The following is a 21509-nucleotide window of genomic DNA, read 5'->3' as shown; positions in this document are numbered from 1 at the left end:
CCATTGAGGACAGGTGGGACTTGACCTACTGCCTTCACTTCCCCCTCCTGCAGCAGGACCCTCTCTCTCCTGCATCATAGCATGGGGTGGTCTCTTCATAGTTACTCTGGCAAGCCACACCTCTTTCCCCCCTTATGGGATATGGCTGAGGTTTCTTCCAGAGCCAATGCTCTCTCCCATCTCATTCAGTGCTTTGGCACAGAACACATTGCTTCCAGCCCTCAGGAGACATGTCGCTGCCTCCTGTTATGTGTCAGAGCCCTAGGCAAACCCCTTTGCCCAGGTAGTGAGGCTGCAAGGTCTGTAGAGGCTGCAGTGGGGTGAACAGAACAAATACCCTATTGGATCAAATCCCAGCAGCCAACTAGTCCTGCCTCTGACAGCAGCCAGCAGCTGCTACAAAGGAAAGTGCAAGATACTCTGCAGAAGGCACTTACGGGATAATTTCCCCGTGGGCCAGGTTTCCTCCTAACCCCCACCCTCTATAGCTAGAGAATGATCAAAGACTGAGGGTCACTGCAGATACACCAAGAGGCTGAGGAAATGGGACCCACCATGGGCAGGTTCAGTAGGGTGGAAGGATGCAGAATGGAAATAGGCATAAAAAGCAGCTTGAAGCTTAGGACCAGGCCAACCCAAAGAGTAGGCTCTGATTTTGCCTCCGGGCAGTGGAGGAGAGGCTGCAACCACTCACGCAGCTGGACCGATGTTTGCCCTGGGGAAGATGAAGATAGCTAATGAGGTAATGGTAACTACCCCGATGCTGAAGGAGACAGCGCTGGATTGACGCGCTGGCCAGTCCAGGTTGCCTGCGCCAGAAGGCCGGAGAATGTCCCTTGCAGAGGTGGTCTGGGAGGCTCTGTTCCCAGCGTTCCTGGCAGACTGGAAGCAGGAAGGTGGCCTGGAGGAACACAGCACCGTACAAGCCCTTGGCTCAGTTCTGGCTGAGCAGTGGTGGATGGGTGGGGAGGAATGAATAAGGGAGAGGGGAGGAATCACATCTAAGCTAACAAAAACAAAGCAAAATGAGTAAATGAAAGGAGGAAATTTATTTCTTCTTCTTGGATTGGGCCCAGTTATATGAGAAGGAAGTTTAATTGCTTCAGAAGAGGGGGTGCAGCAGGTGAGTGGTGTGCACCTCCTGGTGCACTGGGAACAGAGCACTAGTAGTAATGCACAATCTGCACCAGCTTAGTACATAGTGGCTGTATTTTATGCACAAGACAGCTAGGACATGAAAAAGGAGAAAGAGGGTGGCCCAGGTGGTTAAAGGATAAACACAGCGACCAAGGAGATCTAGGTACTCGCTCCCTATCTGCCACATGGCTCCTCTCTGACCGTGGGCAAGATGCTTCACCGCACTCTGCCTCCGTTTCCCCATCAGTCATGTTTGTGAGGTGCTTGGAGATCCTCGTGGAGCAGACGCTAGAGCTAGGTGAAGCTGGCAAGGAAGGCGCTGTCCTGGCTTGCACTAAGCTAGAGAAAATAATTCCCAGGGAAGGAAAACAAGAGCAGCAACCATTTGTACTAGTATACTGGGGCAGCAAAATGTAGAGTGCAAGCAGAGGGTAGATATGGAAGCGCTAACTACACCTTAGCTGGCTGGCTAAGCACCCTTACTGCTGTGGGCTGCATGGCAGATCAGGTGATAGCTGTCATACTGGAAGCTACATCAAGTTCCAGTTGGCCGAAACAGATGTCTGCAGTGTTGAGACTTCAACTACACTTAGTGGGAGCTGGTGCATCCCTATCCTGCCATTAAAGGGACTGCCTCTATGGGTGTACTCCTCTGGCTGAGTGGGGGAGGATAGGACTTGTCCTCTATGCTCGTTCAGTCCTTAGCTATCCTCTAGCCCCAGCTGCAGCACTTCCATTAGAGATCCAGTCCTGCGTTTGGAGGCACTTGGCTAAAGCTCCTAGGACAGGGCACTGGTCCTTCAGCAAAAGGTTGTTTCCACCCTCAGTTCTGTGCTGCCAGGAAGAAAGCCAGGGGTACAAGAGAGAAAGACTCCCCTCCGTGGGCGTGGAAATATTTCACACCCCCTCTAGAGCTGGCCACCAGTTATGGCCAGCTAGGGGTCACAGCAGCATGCATGCTGCTTGTGCAAGGGGCCAAGACCTTTTTGCAGCATGCTTCTTCAGCTGGGGTCAACATTTCCCCATTGCTAATAAATCACCGCCAGCAGGGTACAGGCCTGCAGAAGGCAGGGAAGAAAGGGCAATGTCAAACTCTTCCCTGCTTTTCCCCTACTTGCTACCCAGCCCTCTGCTGGAAGAAGCTTCCTCAGCCTCTGGGGAGAGCGATAGGCTCAGGGTTGCTTCCTGCTATCTCCCTTCCCTGGTGCGATTGCTCAAGAAATTCACTCCAGCTGTTAACACTAGAGGGCACATTCACGGTTAGCTACAAATCAGAGACAGACTGAATGCTTCAGCTGCTATCTGAAGAGCCCAGTCCCTGCTGTCTTCTCAGTTAATTTAGCTATTTCACTCCACCTTTGCCATGTAGATAGCTGCTAACACCCAGGGAAACCAGCTGGTAAGAACTGCAGATGTGTAATAGATTAAAACAAGCTCGATGCAGCTCAAAAGCTTGTCTCTCTCACCAATAGAAGTTGGTCCAATAAAATATATTATCTCACCCAGCTTGTCTATGTAATAAATGAGGCATTTGCTCACAGCCCCCTTCAGCCTCTATTTTCATTTGTAAATTCTTGAGTATTGCTCCTTCTCTTCTTGCAGAAAACAGTCCCATGCCCTCCCCTTCCCCTAACTGCTGCACTGCTCCAAAACCCGGCAGCCAAAGGAGCACTGGATGTGAGGCAATAGGGTTGCCACCCTAGACCAGCATCTCTGAACAGATGAAACTAACACAGGTGGGACAGAACAGTAGCAAACTGATGAGGGTGTAGGTCAGCGGCGATCCAGGAAGACCTGCATGCTAGTTGCAGTAGGACATTTTTCCATGGGATGGAAGGGTTGGTGATCTCTGGGGTGGTGCTTCCTTACAGAGTAAGTCCAGAATGTAAAAGCTGCTATAGAAGCACGGGTTATGGAGGAGTTTCCCACACAGGAGCTAGAGCAGGTAATAGCAAGAGTGCGCTGGTGGATTAGGACCTGACAACTACACCAATACATATTCTCTCAAGTAGGGCAGAAGGGACAATGAATGTTAAGGAGAATCCTGAATACACAGCAAAGGATGAATCAACTTACTAGACAGACATCAGTTAGGATGCACTGTGACATCACAGGGAGAAATGATCTCATTGTCGTCATAGCACTGGCTTGTTTCCCGGGTTGAGATCAGAAGCCATGGAGGGCAGCTAAGCCTTCACACCCAGGGTCCAGCTGCTTGGGGTGTTGGTGGAGGTTGCTCAGTGCAGATGAGAAAAAACACTGCAGGATCTTAGCGTCTGGAAATCTAGCTTTGAAGCATCCTTGTTTGGTGAGCACCAGGGATTTACACTGTGCTTGGGAGGAAGCGCATGATGTCACAGTAGTGAGAGCCTCCCCCTCCTCTTGGCCTGAAATAAGCCATTCATTCATGGAAAGAGACTGTATGGACTGAATGTGTGCCTTGCCCTTCTGAGACCAAGCTGGAGGTTAGAACAAGGGACCGCCTTACCATCAGAGACATTAAGAGGACCCTTCCTCTCCACCTTTCCGTGTCAGCAAGGTGGGCATAGCTGCACACATTGCTCCACAGATCACAGGATGTCAGGCTGGCAGGAGTACATCAGCAGCTTGATGAGAGATGGGCTGTGCTGCGATGCAGCAGTGATCTCCGTGGCTCACCAGCAGCTCCTGGCTGCCCACCCAGGTGGGGTTCTGGCAAACATGACTCAGCTGGAAATCCAAGTGCTCCTGGGTAGGAATAGAGACACACTTCTCACCCAGGGAACCACGCTGGGTGGGCTCAGGTGTCTGGTGATCCGGGACAATCTCTACACAGACACCCACAATTACACCATGGACCTCCGGACCAAACAGCAAGAGGAGAACAGCGACACCTGCACCTATGCCATTACTGTTGCCCTGGCCAACCCAGTGTGCCTCATCCTAGTGGGCCAGAAGGGGATCCAGGGAGGAACGTTGAACCTGAAGGCTTTCAAGATGGTGCGTTACATTAAGAACTCAATGCACCAATAAAGACAAATCCTGAGTGACCTCCTTCCCCGGCCACGAGTTCCTCTTTACTCCTATATCTGCAGGACAGCAGCACCTCCAGCTACTCTGCACATCCCCACTCAGGTACAGAGCAGCCCTTAGAGCACCCTGTTGATTAACTGCATTCCTTCTGGGAACCAAGGCTAGATGTGGTAGCATCCTATAGTAGTTAAGTCCCAATGGAATGATTTGATCTACGGGACAGCTCTACAGGTGCATTTTGCCAAACCTACGTACTATGCAAGGCAGCAGCCAATTGGCTAATAGAAAGGGGAGGGAGCACACACAGCACACTAAGGATCTCCCGAGAGCCTGGATCACCCTCCAGCAACAGGACTTGCTTGCAGCTTCGGCTGTCAGAAAGGCACACTCCTCCAGTATCCTCGTTGTAGGGGATAATGCAATTAGCTAGTGGGCCTAGGCCCTAGATTCTGATGTTTTGGCATGTAAGAGATACAAGCTGCAACAGTACGACTGTCAGCACAGACAATACCCAAATTCTGAGAATTAAAAGCCTTTCTATAGAGATCCAACTACCAGGCTTTCCTAATAATAAAAACATTCTTGGCCATTGTAGTTGTGTAGAGCAGTGTTTCTCAATGACCAGGCCTGGACCAGTGCCAGTCCCTGAGATCTCCCTGACAGTTTAGGAAGGCAGCAAGCTGGTCCTGGGTATCAAAAAGATTGAGAAACACTGGTGTATCATAGATTATCAGGGTTGGAAGGAACCTCAGGAGGTCATCTAGTCCAACCCCCTGCTCAAAGCAGGACCAATCCCCAACTAAATAATCCCAGCTAGGGCTTTGTCAAGCCTGACAGTAAAAATCTCTAAGGAAGGAGATTCCACCACATCCCTAGGTAACCAATTCCAGTGCTTCACCACCCTCCTAGTGAAAAAGTCTTTCCTAATATCCCACCTAAACCTCCCCCACTGCAACCTGAGACCATTACTCCTTGTTCTGTCATCTGGTACCACTGAGAACAGTCTAGATCCATCCTCTTTAGAACCCCCCTTCAGGTAGTTGAAAGCAGCTATCAAATACCTCCTCATTCTTCTCTTCTGCAGACTAAATAATCCCAGTTCCCTCAGCCTCTCCTCATAAGCCTTAAGTGTAGCGCATCAATGCCATGGATGTGCTGGGGGCTTGCATCTGACGACAGCCAAACTGTCAGAAGCAAGTTGGGGTTACAAAGATGGGCACTTTCCACCTTATTTTACCCTCATTTGAGTCAAGGGAACATTAAGCCATAGAGCCCAACTCAGAGGTTGACCATTACACCGTCATTCACCCCAGCAGAAACATGTCCAATGGCCTTAGCAATTGCAGCCAGACAGACCTCTAATACCCTCACAGCATGCAGACTTAGTTTTCAGGCCAATAAAGAGGATTATCTGGATGAGTGAGACTTTGCTACTGCATTCTGAATTGCAGAGAGTGGGATGTTTTATGTTCCCGTCAGATAAAGCCTTGAGATTTCACACATTTCTATCAAAATTGTGGTGGCACCAGGAGCCAGGGCTTTGGAGCGGAGCCCGGAGCTGAGCGCAGAGCAGTGGAGCTGCAGGTTTTTGCCTGGAGCCGGAGCATAGCTCCAGAGCCCTGCCAGGAGCAGCTGTTTGTTTTAACCAGATAGTGAATACTGTATTTAATGACAGGTTTCAGAGTAGCAGCCGTGTTAGTCTGTATTCGCAAAAAGAAAAGGAGTACTTGGGGCACCTTAGAGACTAACAAATTTATTTAAGCATAAGCTTCGTGAGCTACAGCTCACTTCATCGCATCCGATGAAGTGAGCTGTAGCTCACAAAAGCTTATGCTCAACTGTATTTAATGACTCTCCTTGCCTCCTACAGAAGTATCGGTATATAGTGTATGTTAAACAAGAGTTATGGACTGAGCAGACTAGGATACCAAGCCCATCTCAAGCAACAGGTATGGTGGAGGAGAAAAGATGAACCCCACAGAAAGCGCCCAGATTCTATTGATCCAGCTCGTGATAGTACATCCAACCTGTCAGATAGAGGGCTGGGCAAACAGGGCATAGAAGATACTTCTGAGGAAAGATAATTGCAACATTGCAGGGAGCTAGAGGGCAGACAAATGGAAAAAGGTGGCTTCTAGGATGACATGATTTGGAAAACTGTGCAGCAAGAAAGAGCAGATTCCCAAATGCTGGGTGGAGGAGATAGCAAGTTTCAAAGAAAGGAGAGCACACAAGATACTAAGTACAGAGAGAACGCATGATAGCCTGCTAGGAATAATCTGTAGCCCACACACCTATACCACATGTGCACACGGATGCAGTTTTATTCCACTTTGATTTCCACATGCAACCCATGCAATGCTCCCCGTAGAATCCAGCAGCCTCGACACCACACTGCAGCAAGTGCTGCTCTTTCCATTGGCTCCACCAGACAGAGCCCACACAGACAAGCTGCTGGGTCTTCCAAGAGCCACTGCCCCTGTGGCAAACCACTTCATTGGCACAAGCGGCTGCGGGAGGTAGACAGCTATCTTTAGCCGCTCACATAAACCGGAGGAGGAGTTAGGGGTGTCTGAAGACTCAGCAGAAGGGGTGGAATTAGGTGGTTTCTGTGGAGTACTCCAGAACCTAAGTGGTCATTAAACCCAGGTGGTGTTGGCCATCCTGTTTCTCTACAGCCTCAATAATACAATGAATGCACTGAAAACTTGTTTCGTCAGCAGCCAGGTGGGGAAGCTTGAAGGGTGCTGAATGCATTTTGTACCAAGGCCACATTTTAATATTAAACTCCCAAACACAAGACTAGCAGCTGGTAAAGTTATTGGCACATTCTTCCATGGCTTCCAAGCGGTGCAGGCTGGAAAATCTAAACACCACACGCTTCGTACGTGGACAGCACTTTAGGAGTTCAAAGTGCTATCTGGACATTGGCAAACAGGACTCTCACCTTCACAGACGCAGGAGATTCACCCACAAAGCCATATCACACATTTACTGGGCACAGGGCCTAGCCTTTTAAAGGAATACTTACGCAAAGATGAGAGGCAGTGTCTCTCTCTGGGCAATCACTTGGTGATGTGAAAGCAAGCCCCTGAATGACTACACACCCCTCCTAAAGTGACTCAGGGTATGTCTACACTGCAAATAAAAACCTGTGCCAGGCCTGTGCCCGCTGACTCAGGTTGTAGGGCTGTTTAAGTGCAGTGTAGACTTGTGGGCTCGAGCTGGAGCCTGGGCTCTGGGACCCTGAGAATGGGAGGGTCCCAGAGCCCAGGCTCCAGCCCAAGCCCACAAGTCTACATTGCAATTAAACAGCCCTTTAGACAGAGTCTGAGTCAGCCAGCATGGGCCAGCCGTGGGTGTCTAACTGCAGTGCGAACATCCTATAGACACATAGAGGCTGTACAGCAAAGGAGGCAGAAATTCACTCTGGGAGTCGACAGGCAAATCAGAGAGCCCACAGGAACAGCTCACTTTGTATCTCTGGCCAAAGGGAAACCACCGGTGAAAGTTTAACAGTCTCCAGGATGGGGGCCCCGGCTTGGCTTCCGGGCTCTTCCCAGCAGGGCTTGGGAGGGTGGCACAGGCAGCTCATTCAACCACAGGGAGCAGGGGGAAGCAGCTTGAGTTGCTTTGTCGTGCCTCCTGGACCAGTCCTCCTTCAGCCCAATGGTGGTGGCTGGATGAAGGGACTCTGGCAATGCACGGCAGGTGGACATGGTAGGATGCTGCAGGCTTGTATACAGTCAGGCGTGGGGAAGGAAATCTCCTTCACTGGCACCAAAAGGCTATGGCACACCTCACCTGTGCCTGAAACCCAAAACCCAGTTGTCTCAAGTCCAGAGCTAGGTCCATAGGCAGAGGCTGGAGTCACTGTAGCTTTTCTATATACACAGGGTGGGAACATATGTATACTTGTGCCAGTGGGGACAGGAGTGCATTTGTCCCCTGTAATTCTTGTTTATAGCTACACCTGGAGGGGAGGAGCCCTCCCAACTCCCCTCGCTCTGAGCACAGCCAGTAAAGAAAACGGATGGGAGGCTTCTAAGAGCAAGATGCCCGTGGGCAGAGTAGTGGCACAGAGGGCATTGCACGGCCCCAGTGGGAAACCCTCCTCTGACATGCACCTGCTTCCCGTAGCCAGAACAGAACCTGAACTGGGATGGACATCCCAGGCCGACGAGAGGAGCAGCCCACCTCTGGGCTGAACCTCCACAAAGGAGAGGAGAATCCCACGGAGAACTCTGCTCCTTCTTTCCTTTCTCTTATCGATGCCTGTGCTCCAGCAGGGACTCAAAGTCTGGGGAACACACCAGCTTGTGCTTCACATGTCCCAAGACGATCATCTCTCCAGTCCTGCCGTCTCCAGTGCCCACAGATACCAGTTCCTTTCAACAATACAGGAGAAACCATTAAAAACAGCCAGATTCACGCTCTGTTTAGAGGCTACCTGCCCATGAATATAAAGAAAATGCATCTCCCTAGCTTGGGGAAACTATGTTCATGACCACTCGAGACAGCCATGCTGCAGCTTAACTCCCTGGCCCTGATTCATTGCATGAGTGAGTTACGCTCCCGTCAAGCATTGATTTCTAATGCTCTGTTGTATGCATCTGAACTCTGGAGGGGAAGCATTTCCTTCCCAGCAGGGAGAGCCGAGCCCAGAAACTCATCTTCTGGCTGCCTGGGCACCATGATCCCCCGTGCGCTGGTTACAGAAACAGCCAGTAGATGACTAGGGTAGGCCAAATCCTTGCTGAACTACAGGTTCCTCCAGTCCACCTCCTCCCAAAGAAAGTGAGCTAGGGTTCTCTCTCCCATCCACTGTCTCTGAGATTATCTCCCCACTTCCAGTGCTGGGGTGTGGATGCTTTCAGCCTTCATATCATGGGGCCTCTTCCTGACCCCAAATAAGATAGCAGCAGCTCTTCTCAGTCCTCAAAGGGCACATCGAATGGATGGCTCAGGGGAGTGAGATTTGGATACAGAACGTTGCACCTCCGGGGCGCTGGTTCAAGTCAGGCCCAGGTGGAGAGTAGATAAAGTCACTGCTACCCGAGGGCTGCTGGATGGGCCCCGCATGAAATGAGTTTTGGAGCCTCAGCCCAATTCCTAGCAGCCAGGGGTCGATAAGATGGGGTTTATATACCATGGAGATAGATATCATGGATCACAAAGTCCAGTACAACAACTAACTCTCACTACCATCTCAGCTGAGAGGACAAGGTCTGAACAGACCCTGGAGAGAGAACACTTCTCTCAAGCATAGAGGAGGTCCCTCAAGGCCAAGCCAGGACTGAAACACACAGGCACGGGGCAGCAAGCAAGTGTTTGGGGGTGGAGGAAGCATTCCCAAGGCTGCCAGCGTGTCACCTTTCACCAGCAATAAATTCACCATAGATGCAAGGACGAGCCATTTCCCATGCATGCTGGCCGCTGAGCGAGCTGTACCTGCAAAAAGGAGCAGGGGGTCCCCATGGTCACGTCCAGAGTCACTTTGCCCAGAACCAGCTGCACCTTTCCCGATTTGCGGATCAGCAGCTTCCCCACCTGCCCTTCTGGCAGGTCCCCCAGGGTGCAGATGTTCTCAGCCTGCTTGGCCTCCTGTGGAGAAACACATTCGGGGTTAGAGGGGTGCAGCTCCTTTGCCCTGGTCACCCCAGTGCTCTTCTCCAGTCAAAAGTTGGGATGCTCACGCCTTCCCTGGAAGGAGTCTCTCCAAAGAGAAGTAAGAGATCCTGTAAGATATGCCTCCACCCCCATGCAATGAGGCTCAGGTGTGCTGTATCATTGGATAGACATTAATTGCCTAATTAATTTCAGAATTTAATGGAAGTTCCATCAGTGTCGAAACAAAGCAGCCTCCCTCAAAACCAGAGCCTTCCTTAAGTGCTGAGGTTGTGAGCATATCTGCCACCTGGCTCAAGCTGGTTGGATGTCAAAGGCCAACAGGTTTGGGAAACTTGCACAGTGGAAGTGGGAATTGCCATGAGCCAAGACGCAGATTGAGATACTTACAGAAACTGCACCGAAGAAATCCTAGGTGCTTTCTGGGAGTGTGTGAAGGACACAGCGAAAGGATGGGGGAGCATTGTTAAAGTTGCCTGTGTGCCCTCCCCTGCCCCAGGTCTCTCACCACTGGATACAGCAAACTCCCCAGAAATGCCAGCACAGACACTGTCCCTTGTTGCATTGCTCCTTCTCCCACTGCACATGCACACCAGTGCCCCGGAGGCAGCCTCTGTCTCACAGGGCTCAGCTGTTAGCTAGGTTTTATCTACGAGTTCCGCTGATGGGCCTCCCGGGGAGTCCACATGCTTCCCTAGCACCTAGCTACAATATATGCACACAGCTCCCCTCTAACGGGTGATGCGCAGCAAGACAACCCCCTGCTACAATGTCCATCTCATTCCCATACCATGGAGGGCTCAGTGAGGGCCCCGCTTGATCTCGTACCTGGTTCTTCTCCTGCTTCACCATCACCATCTGCCCCTCCTCATTCTGCACCTCTGTTTTGATGGGCTTGGTGTCCTGCGTGGGCGGCTGCCCAGGGAGGGTGTCTGGCAGCTGCAGGAAGACCAGCTCCTCCTCCTTGGTCAGGCTCAGACTCTGCAGCAGCTCTGCCACGGAGATGTCTTGCGGGTAGCTGGGAGGTGCCTTTGCCTGAGATGGCTTGGCAACCACCAGTGGCTCCTCAGAGTCCTCCTCATCGCGGGGCTCCTCTTTCACTAAGAGCAGAGACAAAACCGCAGAGCTCACTGCGGTGCAGACAAGGTCGCAGGCTACCTGTGCAGAATTATTCCCCACTCCACCATAAGCTCCCTGTTAGACAACAGCCACCTTCCCATGCTCCGGGGGTGTCCGCTTCACACCCCCGGGAGTGAGGGTGGGGGAAAGCAGGGGAGAAGAGGCTCTTGCCACCTGCAGCAAATCTTGCTCCCTTGCAACAGACTAGCCAGGGGCACAGGAAGAACGCTGGCCTCTGGTGTCTTTATTTCACCTGTCAAGGTGTTAAGCACCTTCAACTCTCATTGGGAGTCCGTGGGAATTGAGGCTCTCAGCACCGTGCAGGACCTGACCCTTAGTGACTAGGATGATGGGAAATGTTACACGTAGTTAACGTCTGGGCTACACACTGAGCCTCTTGAATAAACCCTTGGTTCTGGGTGGTTTCTCATCCCTTTCTGAAGGGCTGGAGACAAGAACCATCCTCAGTCAGAGCAAACAGGCTTGGACAGCACCATACCTCTTGTGCTGCTGTGAATGGTCCAACATACTAAGAGGACACATCCCCCCCATGTGGTTTCCCTCCACCCCCTGCAACTTCTGTACCTTGCTTCTCTTCTGATCAGGGAACCCCTGATATGCCTCTGTCCCCCATTCGCTGGGGCGGGGAGGCTGGAAGTAGAAGGGCCAGACCAAATGTATGAGACCTGCTAGGTAGGCCTCCCAGGGATACCTTTCAGTCAATAGCCAGTACCTTTAGCTGAATGCTTGGATTTTGTGAGTACACTGGAACAAATCAGCTCCATGTTCCCCTACCCCAAGCATTCAAGCTGCAAGGCTGTAGCTAGGGCTGGTGAGCTTAGGTGTATCCCCATAGGGATCCCAGCACAGAGTCTGACCATGATGGGCTTGAATCCAGTACCTTTCACTGAAGGCAAATCCACTTCCATCATCTCCTCCTTGGTGCTGGTGGCCAAAGGCTTCATATCTTCCTGGTCATCGCCCTCCTCCTTGAACAGCCAGCCTGAGTGGGCCAGGGGTAGTTGAACTGGCTTGTTCCGGATGTCATTCCTCAAGCGTGGGTCATCAAGGAACTGAAGGAGGAAAGCGGGAGAGGGAGAAGAGTCAGAAGGTAGAATATCCCTCAGTGCCAGAGAGGGGAGAGCTGCCAGCCAGGACTTATTAGGGCCATTGGACACAGAGAGGACAAATACTTCATAACCCCTATGCAGATAGGCACCCTGCCCATTTTACAGAAGTGGAAACTGAGGTACAGAGGACGCGAGTTGCCACTGACATAGCAAGTTGACAGCAGAGCTAAGGACCGAACCCAGGAATCCTGCCTTCTAGTCCTGCACACCAACCATGCCCAGATACTGTAATCCTATGACTCCATGCCATCTGTAACAGTGCTTGGTCTGATCTGTATACAAGCCAACCCCACAGGAGTCAATGGGAGCTGTCCGTGACTGCTGCAGGATCAGGCAATGTAAGTATCCTCTCCTCTCCTCTCTACTAGGCAGTGAAATCAGGAGAGTAACCAGGGGTGAGCCTGAAGCTCCTGCTGCTGGGTGCAGAAACTGACTCTTGGGGAGCAGCAGGGACGCCCCGCCTCTGGGGAAACAGCCACTTGGCCCTAGGTGTCCTGCTGGCAGGGCTAGAACTGGGGACTCCCAGACTAACAAACGTCAGGGAACTAGAAGCCTTAAACTCCCTCCTCAACCTCCCCGCCCCCATCCAATGGAACAATCCTGGAGTAGGCTCTTCTGTTCCAGCCGGATGGAGAACTATAGCCCTGCGTCCCAGATGGTACTGCCCCCTCCTCCCAGCCTTGCTTACATCATCCTTTTCCAGCATACGCAGGATCTGCTTGGTCTCCTCGTCCGTCTCCCTCTTCTCTTTCTTTATGTTGATGATGTGGGAAGGTCCAAAGTCTGACATGTCCACGGTCTTATCCCAAGTGCCTGTGTGAAAGAGAAGGCGAGCGCAGGAGTGAAGATTTGGAACAGGGATAATCCCTTGGCTGAGCACTGTATTTCAATCCCCCCTTTTCTTGGTGTGAATTAAGTGGTTCTAGATTCAAAGCCCTGCAGCCCCGGATCCCCTTGTTCAACTCTAGAACAGAACAGCACAAACAGTGCAAGCTTCTCCCCAGCACTAGCCTGACAATGTGCCTCCACCCTGGCCTAGAGGAACTGCACCTGTGGGGAGAGAGGGTAGATCAGGGCTAGTCTTCACTGCAACAGTTATCTCAAGTTACTACCCGAGTTAGCTTAGCTCGAGTGAGCATGGTCACAGTGCAAAACAACACCCAAGTTACGCAGAGTGAATGGATCAGCAGCTGATGAGTCGTTATCACCTAGGCTGCTGCACCCCCACTGCATTTGTAGCTTGAGCATTAGCAGTACTTGAGGATCAACTAATACCCTGCAACAGCGCTGCTCAGCTGACTTTAAAGCACCATGTAACTAGAGCCAGGTGTGTGCGCGCAAACGGGAGGTGGGTTGGGGTAACACTTGAGTTACAGCTTGAACTCACACTGCTGTGAAGACAAGGCCTCACGCTCCAGCCAGGGAAGACTCTCCAGTCTTAACTTCCCCAAGTGCATGTTGCACAAGCCACCAGGACATTTGCCCACTAGAAACCACACTGAGACCCACCACGCAATGAATCGAACAGTGGTGACTTTAATGGGCTGGATTGAAACTGGTAACCTTGTGGTGAAGAGCTCTCTTACCCCAACGTGAATCACTGAGCCCTTCCAAACCCTAGATCATTTTATTTCAAACCTTTGCAAAAAAGGCAGTACCCACGTTAACAAAAACAACCTACCCATGGACAGCACCTTTCATTCCAAAGTGCTTTAACAATTCTGGCCAAAAGATACATGCAAGTCGGACATAGGGATGATTCAAGTTGACACTGAAATGCAGCATCTCTCCCCACCACTGGCCTTCCTTGGAAGTCATCTCCAAGGAGGAGAAGCAAAGCAGAAGGGAGACTCTGGGAAAAGTGGCTTCTGTGACACCCTCCTGCCCCACAGCCTTAAGTGCTGTCCACACTCCTGCTAACTGTACCCTTCTTCTTCATCATTTCTGCTGGGCCTTGCTCGAAGATGGAGTGGGACTGAATGACCTCCGGCCTCCCCCTGCCTCGTCCATGGCCATCTCGCTGCCGATCCCGATCTCTCTCTTTCTTCTCTTTCTTGATGGAGATATCCTCTTTTGGCCTGGAGAAAAAGGTTTGATGGGGTATTGCTTATTGCAAGCCTAAAACGCTCCTGCTGAATCCTAACACACTTGAAATGATCCACCCTCACATCTTAGAGTGTCGTTACATACACTCAGAAGATGCCAGAATATTTTACAAACTGTCTATAGCAATCACTGCAAAACAGCCACCCCTGGGGTGGAACGTGGAGGCTGTTTAATAGTGCACTGCAGCCAGTACACGTTAATTTGGGTTTTAGATGATCACATCCCACTCCACTGAGACAATATAAGGTGGCCACTTACTCTTCTTTGATCTTCCTGCTAATTATGTTGGGGGTGAAAGTTTTCTACAAAACAAAAACAAAAAAATGATTAAGTCTCTTGTTCAGGAAGTGCCAAATATAAGCCACAGAAAACAAACGGGAAGCTATTTGATGACCCCACCATCTGCTGCTGAGCTCTATAACATGGTGCTAGATCCTGAGAGCCCTCAGCTCCCACAGATTTCAGTAGGAGCTGAAGGGAGCCAGGCCCTGGGCCCTTGATGTAAATCTCGACTTCTGGAGGTACTTTACATCAGTCTCTTGTTTTACCATGGTCCAATAGTTTCTCCCCACTGGAGCTGCTGTTTACAAGCCATCTTATGCACAGACACCCTAATGTCTGTCTAGGCTCTGACTATTTGAGCGTTTATGGATAAAAAGATGCTTTACAAACAGAAGTGAGGAAGCCTGGCACAGAACCAGTCTGGCTGCATTACAGACTCAGACAATGCAGTGTGTCCCGTACAACTCCCTACCCAGTTACCTCTACAGAAGGTGCCAGCCCCAGTTACACAAATAGTTCATGTGGCATCAGGAATGGGTTAGAGAAGAAGAGGCCACAGAGGACATGGAAACATGCAGGGATTGGCAAGGTCATCACCAGGCTGCCAGTTCAAAAAAGAATAATGCTGTTTATCTAAGGCTTGTTTTCCCAACTGCTCTCCAGACATTCATTGATTAACCCTCATATCCAGCCCTACAAGGCGAGGAGATACGTATTCTCCCACTTTCCAGATGGGGAAAGGAAATAGAAAGAGGGACTTGATCAAAGCCTCAGAAGGAGTTAGTGTCAGAGAAGGGAGCAGAACAAGGAGTTCTGATTGCAAAGGCTCCTGATGCAACAACTATACTATATAGGAACTGCCATATCAGATCACACCAGTGGTCAGTCGAGTGTGGTATCCTGTCTCCTCCTTATCAGATGCTGCATAGGAAGGTGTAAGCCACCCCAAAATGGACAACTTTCTTCTTAACCCAAACAGTTACTGTTCAGTTTACGCCCCTTCCTCCATCCGAGACAGGCAGAAAGATACAAAAAAACAAGTTGACACTGGAATTATTGTAATAAAAATCAGGTCTCTAAGCTTTTTAATGTCAGGCATCTTTCGTTAGACTCCAAAAAGGAGCCAAGAACAATTAGCAGCATCCCTCAAAGAAGTGTCACTGGAACAGCACTAAGCACATCTGTTGAGGGTGCAAGCTCTTTGTGGCAGTGACTGTGTGTTCTTGATCACTGTACAGCACTAAGTCATGGATACTACAGGCCAGATCTGGCACATGGTAAAGTCAGTGGTACTGACCCTGGTGGGTGCGGGATCAGGTTCTATAAAATGAGATCAAAGTTATTTTACAAAAAGAAAAGGAGTACTTGTGGCACCTTAGAGACTAACCAATTTATTTGAGCATGAGCTTTCGTGAGCTGTAGCTCAATTGGTTAGTCTCTAAGGTGCCACAAGTACTCCTTTTCTTTTCGCAAATACAGACTAACACGGCTGTTACTCTGAAACCTGAAAGTTATTTTATAGGCCACTTATTTGGTTAAAGAAAGTCAGGAGGGCAGTCTTCTCTGTGCCATTGGGGACACTTGCCTTCTTTACTCCTCCGAGGGTAAGGTCTCGGGAACGGATGGAGGGGAGGCGCCCGGGGCTAATGGGGGTGGCAGGTCTCCTCCCTATCAGCCCTCGTGCCCCAGCGAGTCCAGGCCGGAGACTGCCTGGGTTTCCAGCGTCGTTGCCTGAACTCCCCTCCGACATCCTTTCCAGTTATCTGGGGAAGAGAAATATCAGAGGGAACAACACGGCTGAAATTTCCAGCAACCCAAAGAGCTGACACCTGGAAACCCATTTCCTGAGCTGGAAGGAATGGAGGTGGTGTTACAGCCATGCCGACTCCTTTTCTGTTCAGACACAGCTCAGTCAGGAGGAGGAAGAGGAATAGGAATTTGTTGTGATCGGGAGAAAAGGGAATAAGGATAATTGCTAGGGCAAGAAATTAACAAATCACAGGGGACAAAACAGACCTGAGATACCAGGGGCATGATTAACTGAAGGGCCCTTCGGAAGGTGGGGGGGAGGGGGACGGCGGGGCGGCCTGCAGGTAAGGAAGGTATACTGAGCACAGGACGACAGCCCGAGCTGGGAGATCTTTTCTGCAAGTCATCTGCCTTTTGCTGGACTGAGGACCAGTTCCCCAAAAGGGGATCAGAAAGAAGGCCCACATACCCAGCCCTCACTATTTCAGGGCTCACACCCACCTCCCACCTGGATCCTTTGCTGTACAGGGTCAGATCCCCCTCATTACATGGGGGCTTTGACCTCTTCACTTCTCCCCACACATAGGGGCTCAATTACCCAGCTTCCAGGTTATAAGGGAACTCACCCTCACCACAGGGGGAGAGTTCCCCCTTTCTTTAGGCCCCTCACTATAGGGACTCAACATCCCCCAGCAGGGGTCTCAGACACCTCGCCTTCAAGGCTCCCCCATCTCCAGGCACCCTCATATGGGGCTCAGACCCCACCACCTGTCTCCAGGCGTGCAGTCCCTACCATTCCCCCCGCCCAGGCTTCAACCCCATATTGCTATCTCCAGGTGTGCACCCCCCATAGGGAGCTCTGACACCACCCGACTCATTGTCAGGCTCACACACCCCATAGGAGCCTGGGAACCCACTCTCACTTCCAGGCACACCCCCCATAGCAAGCCCAATCACCCTCATTCCTCCCCCCCCGTCCAGACACGCGTCCCCCCCGTCCAGACACGCGTCCCCCATTGGGAGCTCAGGACCCCCCCGTCCAGACACGCACCCCCCTTCATAGGGGGCTCAGGAACCCCCCCATCCAGACACGCACCCCCCTTCATAGGGGGCTCATACCCCGCCCCCCGTCCAGACACGCACCCCCCATATGGGGCTCAGAACCCCCCCCAGACACGCACCCCCCCTTCATAGGGGGCTCATACCCCGGCCCCCCCCCCGTCCAGACACCCCCCCCCCCCATCAGACCCCAATCCTTGTTATCTAACCCAGCCTCGACCAGCAGCAGCAAACAGGAAAAAGCGTGACGCCACGATTGACCTTTCAACTCTAGCCCGCATGCGTGCGCCCGCCATCTTTGTGAGGGGCAGTGGAAGTGGCGGGACTCCCGCCGCGCCGCCATGCTTGTGAGGGGCACGCACTCGTAATGGAGAAAAGAGCGTGCCGCCATCTTTGTGAGGGGCGACCTCTGGCATAGGAGGAAGGAGGCGCCACCTTTGTGAGGGGCGCCCACTGCACTGGGGAAATACTTGCAGCTAGTGGGCAGGGAGGGAAACAGAGGCAGAGTACTGACTTGCCAGGGTGACAAAGGACATAAGTGGGCAAATCAAGCATAGAACCCAGGAGTCCAGACTCCCAATCACTCTCCTCCCCTACTGCAATTAATACCTACCTATGCTAACAACACAATCACCCTGCCAACCCTCTAGATCACATTGGCATCGAAATGCCCATGCTAAGAATTGTACGATAGACTGTCTGTCACTCGCACGATTCCCCAGGATGAGAGGAGGTAAATGCTGCTAGAAGCTTACTAGTGGCATCCATGCTTTAACTACCTGATGCCCCTCGTCTCACTCTCTGCAAATCAGCGCTGCCAACTCTTGCAAGACTTACTGTTTTTCTTAAAAGCCCCACCTCCTGGAGGATACGGATTGCATGAGATTTCACTGATTTTTTTTTTTAATTTAAAAGAAAAAAGTATGTTTCTAGCTCTCATTTTGGAGAAAAGCTTGAGAATGTGACCTGAACGCATTCCAAAGGCTCAGAAACCAAAACACTAAACATTATTATTTTTTTAAAATCTCATGAATTTTAGGCCACTCATGATTTTCTCAGGGACCGGCTCTTGAGTTTTGAATGCTTGGGGGTTGGAAATACTTGCAACAGCAGTTTTGCACCCACACAACTATACACCCAGACACAATTCTGCAGACACTCTTTACAGTGCTGTGATGTCTAATCACCTGGTTTCCAGGAGGCAGCCAAGCAGCTACATGTCAAAGCATGGTTCATCCAATTATTTGACCCAATAAAACCAGGCCTGCAATTATTTGCTGGAGAAAAATCCAAAACTGCTTTTCAAAATCAAGCCCTGGCTCTATAAAAACCAAAACAGTCCTTCGCTCCTGTCAGTGGCTGCTGCCTGCTACGAAAGAGCTTCAAGTATCTCCTTGCTAGTGCTAAGTGAAAATAGAAAAATCTATAGTCGTGCTGGGCTTTAATTTAACACCTCTGCAGGAAGGGAGGTATATCGGCAATGAAAGTGGGCTCTCCAAGCCTAAGGGAAAATCCCACTAGATGAAATTGTTGCTATCAAATTCATTTTTCACGCATCAAGATAAAGGTGTTTTTTGAAACCAGCCCCTCAGAAATAAAACGTTCCTTCATTACCTCTATTGTGTCATGAAACTGCAGTAATGGAGCATGTTAACACTTCAGGTGAAGAGCGGTAAATTGAAGAGGATGCTGCTGCAGTCGGTCCTTGTGCACCTCCATATTCCTTTGTCCTGTTTTCTGCAGTATCCACACCATCTCTGCGGCAATTGTGCTTGTATGGTCACCCCTGAAGGTGCCTGTAAAACCCATTAACTGGAGGGAAGAGAGAACCCGTTTTGCCAAAATTTGATCCTATTTGAAAATCATGGGTTCTAGATTTAGAACAGGACTTCTGAGGCTCTGCTTATTAGCTCTGTCCAAACACAAATTTTGGGCTGCAACATGATTTCTTTTGTTAAACTTTGTTTTGTAAGAGGCTAGAAGCCACTCAAGAATGACTTTTAAACCAGAATCTCTATTCTCTGCATAGCACAGGCTTTCTTTTCATTAGAAATAGATGCATGGGTCAAACTCTGATTTCACTTTTCCTAGTGTAAATCTGGAGTAATAAATAGAAAGATACCACGTTGACACTAGTGTAAAGGAGATCAGAATTGGGCTCATCATTTTCAATAAGAGTTCTCTTGAAAAATAAAGGTATACATGGGACCTGTTCAATGGAGCTATGCTGATTTGCATTAGCTGAGAATCCAGTTAGATAGGCAGACATTTTGCAAAACTCACAAACGTTTCACAAAGCCACACTTACAAAAAATACTTTCTAAAAGTTTGACAATCTCTCATGCACCTCTAGATTCATCCTTTCCTAATTAACCTTAATTTTCATTATGCACTGTAGGTGGGGAACAGAACACAGAGAGGGAATTTCAGATTTGCTTGTCCAGAATAAGCTGATGATAGTAATGCCTAATTACAAACCCTTTAGAAGGATCACATCCGCTCTTCAGGTGAATTCTCCCCTGTGCTGTAGGCCAGTCCAAGGCCCATGAACCACTTAGGCCCACTTAATAAGAGGTAATGGGTTACTTTCACCCATCCAGAATAGAGAGATTTAGGGTCCGCTTGGTCCAGGCCTGAGCTGCGCTCTCTCTCTCTCTCTCTCTCTCACACACACACACACGCGCACGCGCACGCGCGCCGGAGGGATAGCTCAGTGGTTTGAGCATTGGCTTTCTAAACCCAGGGTTGTGAGTTCAATCCTTGAGGGGGCCATTCGGGATCTGGGGCAAATATTGGGGACTGGTCCTGCTTTGAGAAGGGGGTTGGACTAAATGATCTCCTGAGGTCCCTTCCAACCCTAATATTCTATGATTCTAAATCACATCAGGCACATATGGCCATTCCACATCACTAAATCTAACTGGGCTGTAAATCGGTGCAACTGACATACTGAGAGAGCACAGGGACTAGGTCATAGCTGATCTTCACTGCACAGGGATAACACAAGCAGAGAGATGGTGCCCAAGGTATCTAGGTGCCAAATCAATGTACACTCGTAAGCAGTTGCACACATATGCAAATACTCACACACATGGATACTCACACACATGGACATTCACACAAACACTCACTGAGATGACCATTCACATGTACCCCTCACACCTGCTCTCTCCCTGCCCCCATTCTGCTTCCCTGGCAATGAGCCTAGGGCTGAGGGAAGCCCAAGGCTAGGGCAGGTGAACTATCCTTTGACAGCGCTGCAAGTTCCGCCAGGCTGTGACTGTGACAGAGGGGACAGTGACAGAGAGACATCATTAGGGGTTCTGCCGGGCAGCTGTGGCAGCATCCCGACTGCCCTTGGATTGCTGACAGCTAGATGGATGATGTAATTACCAGCACCTCAGTTACCTCTACTCAATGTGCAACTGAGCGGGTCCCAGCTGCAGCCCAGGGGATGCTGTTCTGTGACACGATGGGGCAGCTGTGGGATAGGGGAAGAGAATGGAGAGACTTCTATTCAGCCTGAAATCCCTTCACTTGACCGTCCGGTTTTTCCACTGAGAATGTGAAACTGTTCCACCATGTGGGCAGGGAAAGTCCAGCGTCCATGGCCCACCTCCGCTCCCTGCGATTCCTCTGCAAGTTTTACTGTACTCCCTGCACCAGGAGGAGCCCTGGCAGGATGTTGAGGGGCCTTCTGGCTGAGGAACTCACATAAGCCTGGCTGCATTTCTGGAAGAGATGGCTTAGCCAAACACAACACATTGAGCTCCATACCGGCATCATGGTGAAACTGTGATCTACAGGAGGGCAGTTTAGATAATCTCATGGTCCCTTCTGGCCTTAAACTCTATGAATCGAACACCCCCCTCCCAGAACTGAGAACAGAACCCAGGAATCCTGACAATTACCCTACTCTGTCCACAAGGATAGCGCTTCTCAAATGGGGGTTTGCAACCCCACAGTGGGGTGTGGACAGTGTGTGTGTGTGATGAAAGGCAGCCAGAGGGGTCATGAAGCACTGAAAATTTTACTACAGTTCTAAAGCAAAGAAAATTTCGCTTCTCCACTCCTCACAAAACCTTCCCCTTCAAGGGCAAGTATGCTATGCCAACCTCTCAAAACACTCACACAAATAAATTATATGGGCTTATATTATCACCAATACATTTCTTATTCTTACTTTTATAGTAAATATAAGGGGATTGTGAAAAATTTTGACATTGAATAAGGTTGAGAATCCAACAAAGTTAACAATTCCCAGTTACCCAATAAGCATCCAGGTGT

The 21509-nt window shown here is 50.3% G+C and overlaps 1 protein-coding gene and 1 pseudogene across 3 annotated transcripts; one reads left to right on the top strand and one right to left on the bottom strand.

Moving 5' to 3' along the window:
- The first annotated feature begins 3714 nt into the window (after positions 1-3714).
- Positions 3715-4149, top strand: LOC140903450 (profilin-2 pseudogene; annotated as a pseudogene).
- Positions 4150-7437: 3288 nt separating this feature from the next.
- POLR3D (RNA polymerase III subunit D) lies at positions 7438-17519 on the bottom strand. Of its 3 annotated transcripts, none has more exons than XM_073324830.1 (9): positions 17432-17519; positions 16000-16177; positions 14391-14434; positions 13953-14104; positions 12715-12839; positions 11798-11969; positions 10606-10877; positions 9601-9753; positions 7438-8537 (listed from the first exon to the last, which is right to left on the bottom strand). In XM_073324830.1, the coding sequence occupies exons 2-9, from the start codon at positions 16162-16164 to the stop codon at positions 8415-8417; spliced, it is 1206 nt and encodes a 401-aa protein (XP_073180931.1). In that variant the 5' UTR covers positions 16165-16177; positions 17432-17519; the 3' UTR covers positions 7438-8414. The 3 variants fall into 3 exon arrangements, with proteins under 3 accessions (XP_073180931.1, XP_073180932.1, XP_073180930.1); XM_073324831.1 differs by lacking the exon at positions 17432-17519 and adding an exon at positions 16790-17112; XM_073324829.1 differs by lacking the exon at positions 17432-17519 and having other exon boundaries at positions 16000-17112.
- Positions 17520-21509: the final 3990 nt, after the last annotated feature.

The sequence above is a fragment of the Lepidochelys kempii genome, chromosome 26 (assembly GCF_965140265.1).
Source record: "Lepidochelys kempii isolate rLepKem1 chromosome 26, rLepKem1.hap2, whole genome shotgun sequence".
In the NCBI taxonomy this organism is placed as follows: Eukaryota; Metazoa; Chordata; order Testudines; family Cheloniidae; genus Lepidochelys; species Lepidochelys kempii.
Note: the sequence above shows the minus strand (reverse complement) of the source record. Positions and strands in the feature narration are given on the sequence as shown.

Bases quoted from the DNA above. Each gene is read 5' to 3' on its own strand.
- POLR3D (XM_073324830.1), bottom strand. From the start codon at position 16,164: ATGTCGGAGGGGAGTTCAGGCAACGACGCTGGAAACCCAGGCAGTCTC. The intron at 14,435-15,999 runs GCAAGTGTCCCC...TTTGTTTTGTAG, and splicing joins CCCTCGGAGGAGTAAAGAAG to AAAACTTTCACCCCCAACAT. The intron at 12,840-13,952 runs GTACAGTTAGCA...TCTTTCACACAG, and splicing joins AGAAATGATGAAGAAGAAGG to GCACTTGGGATAAGACCGTG.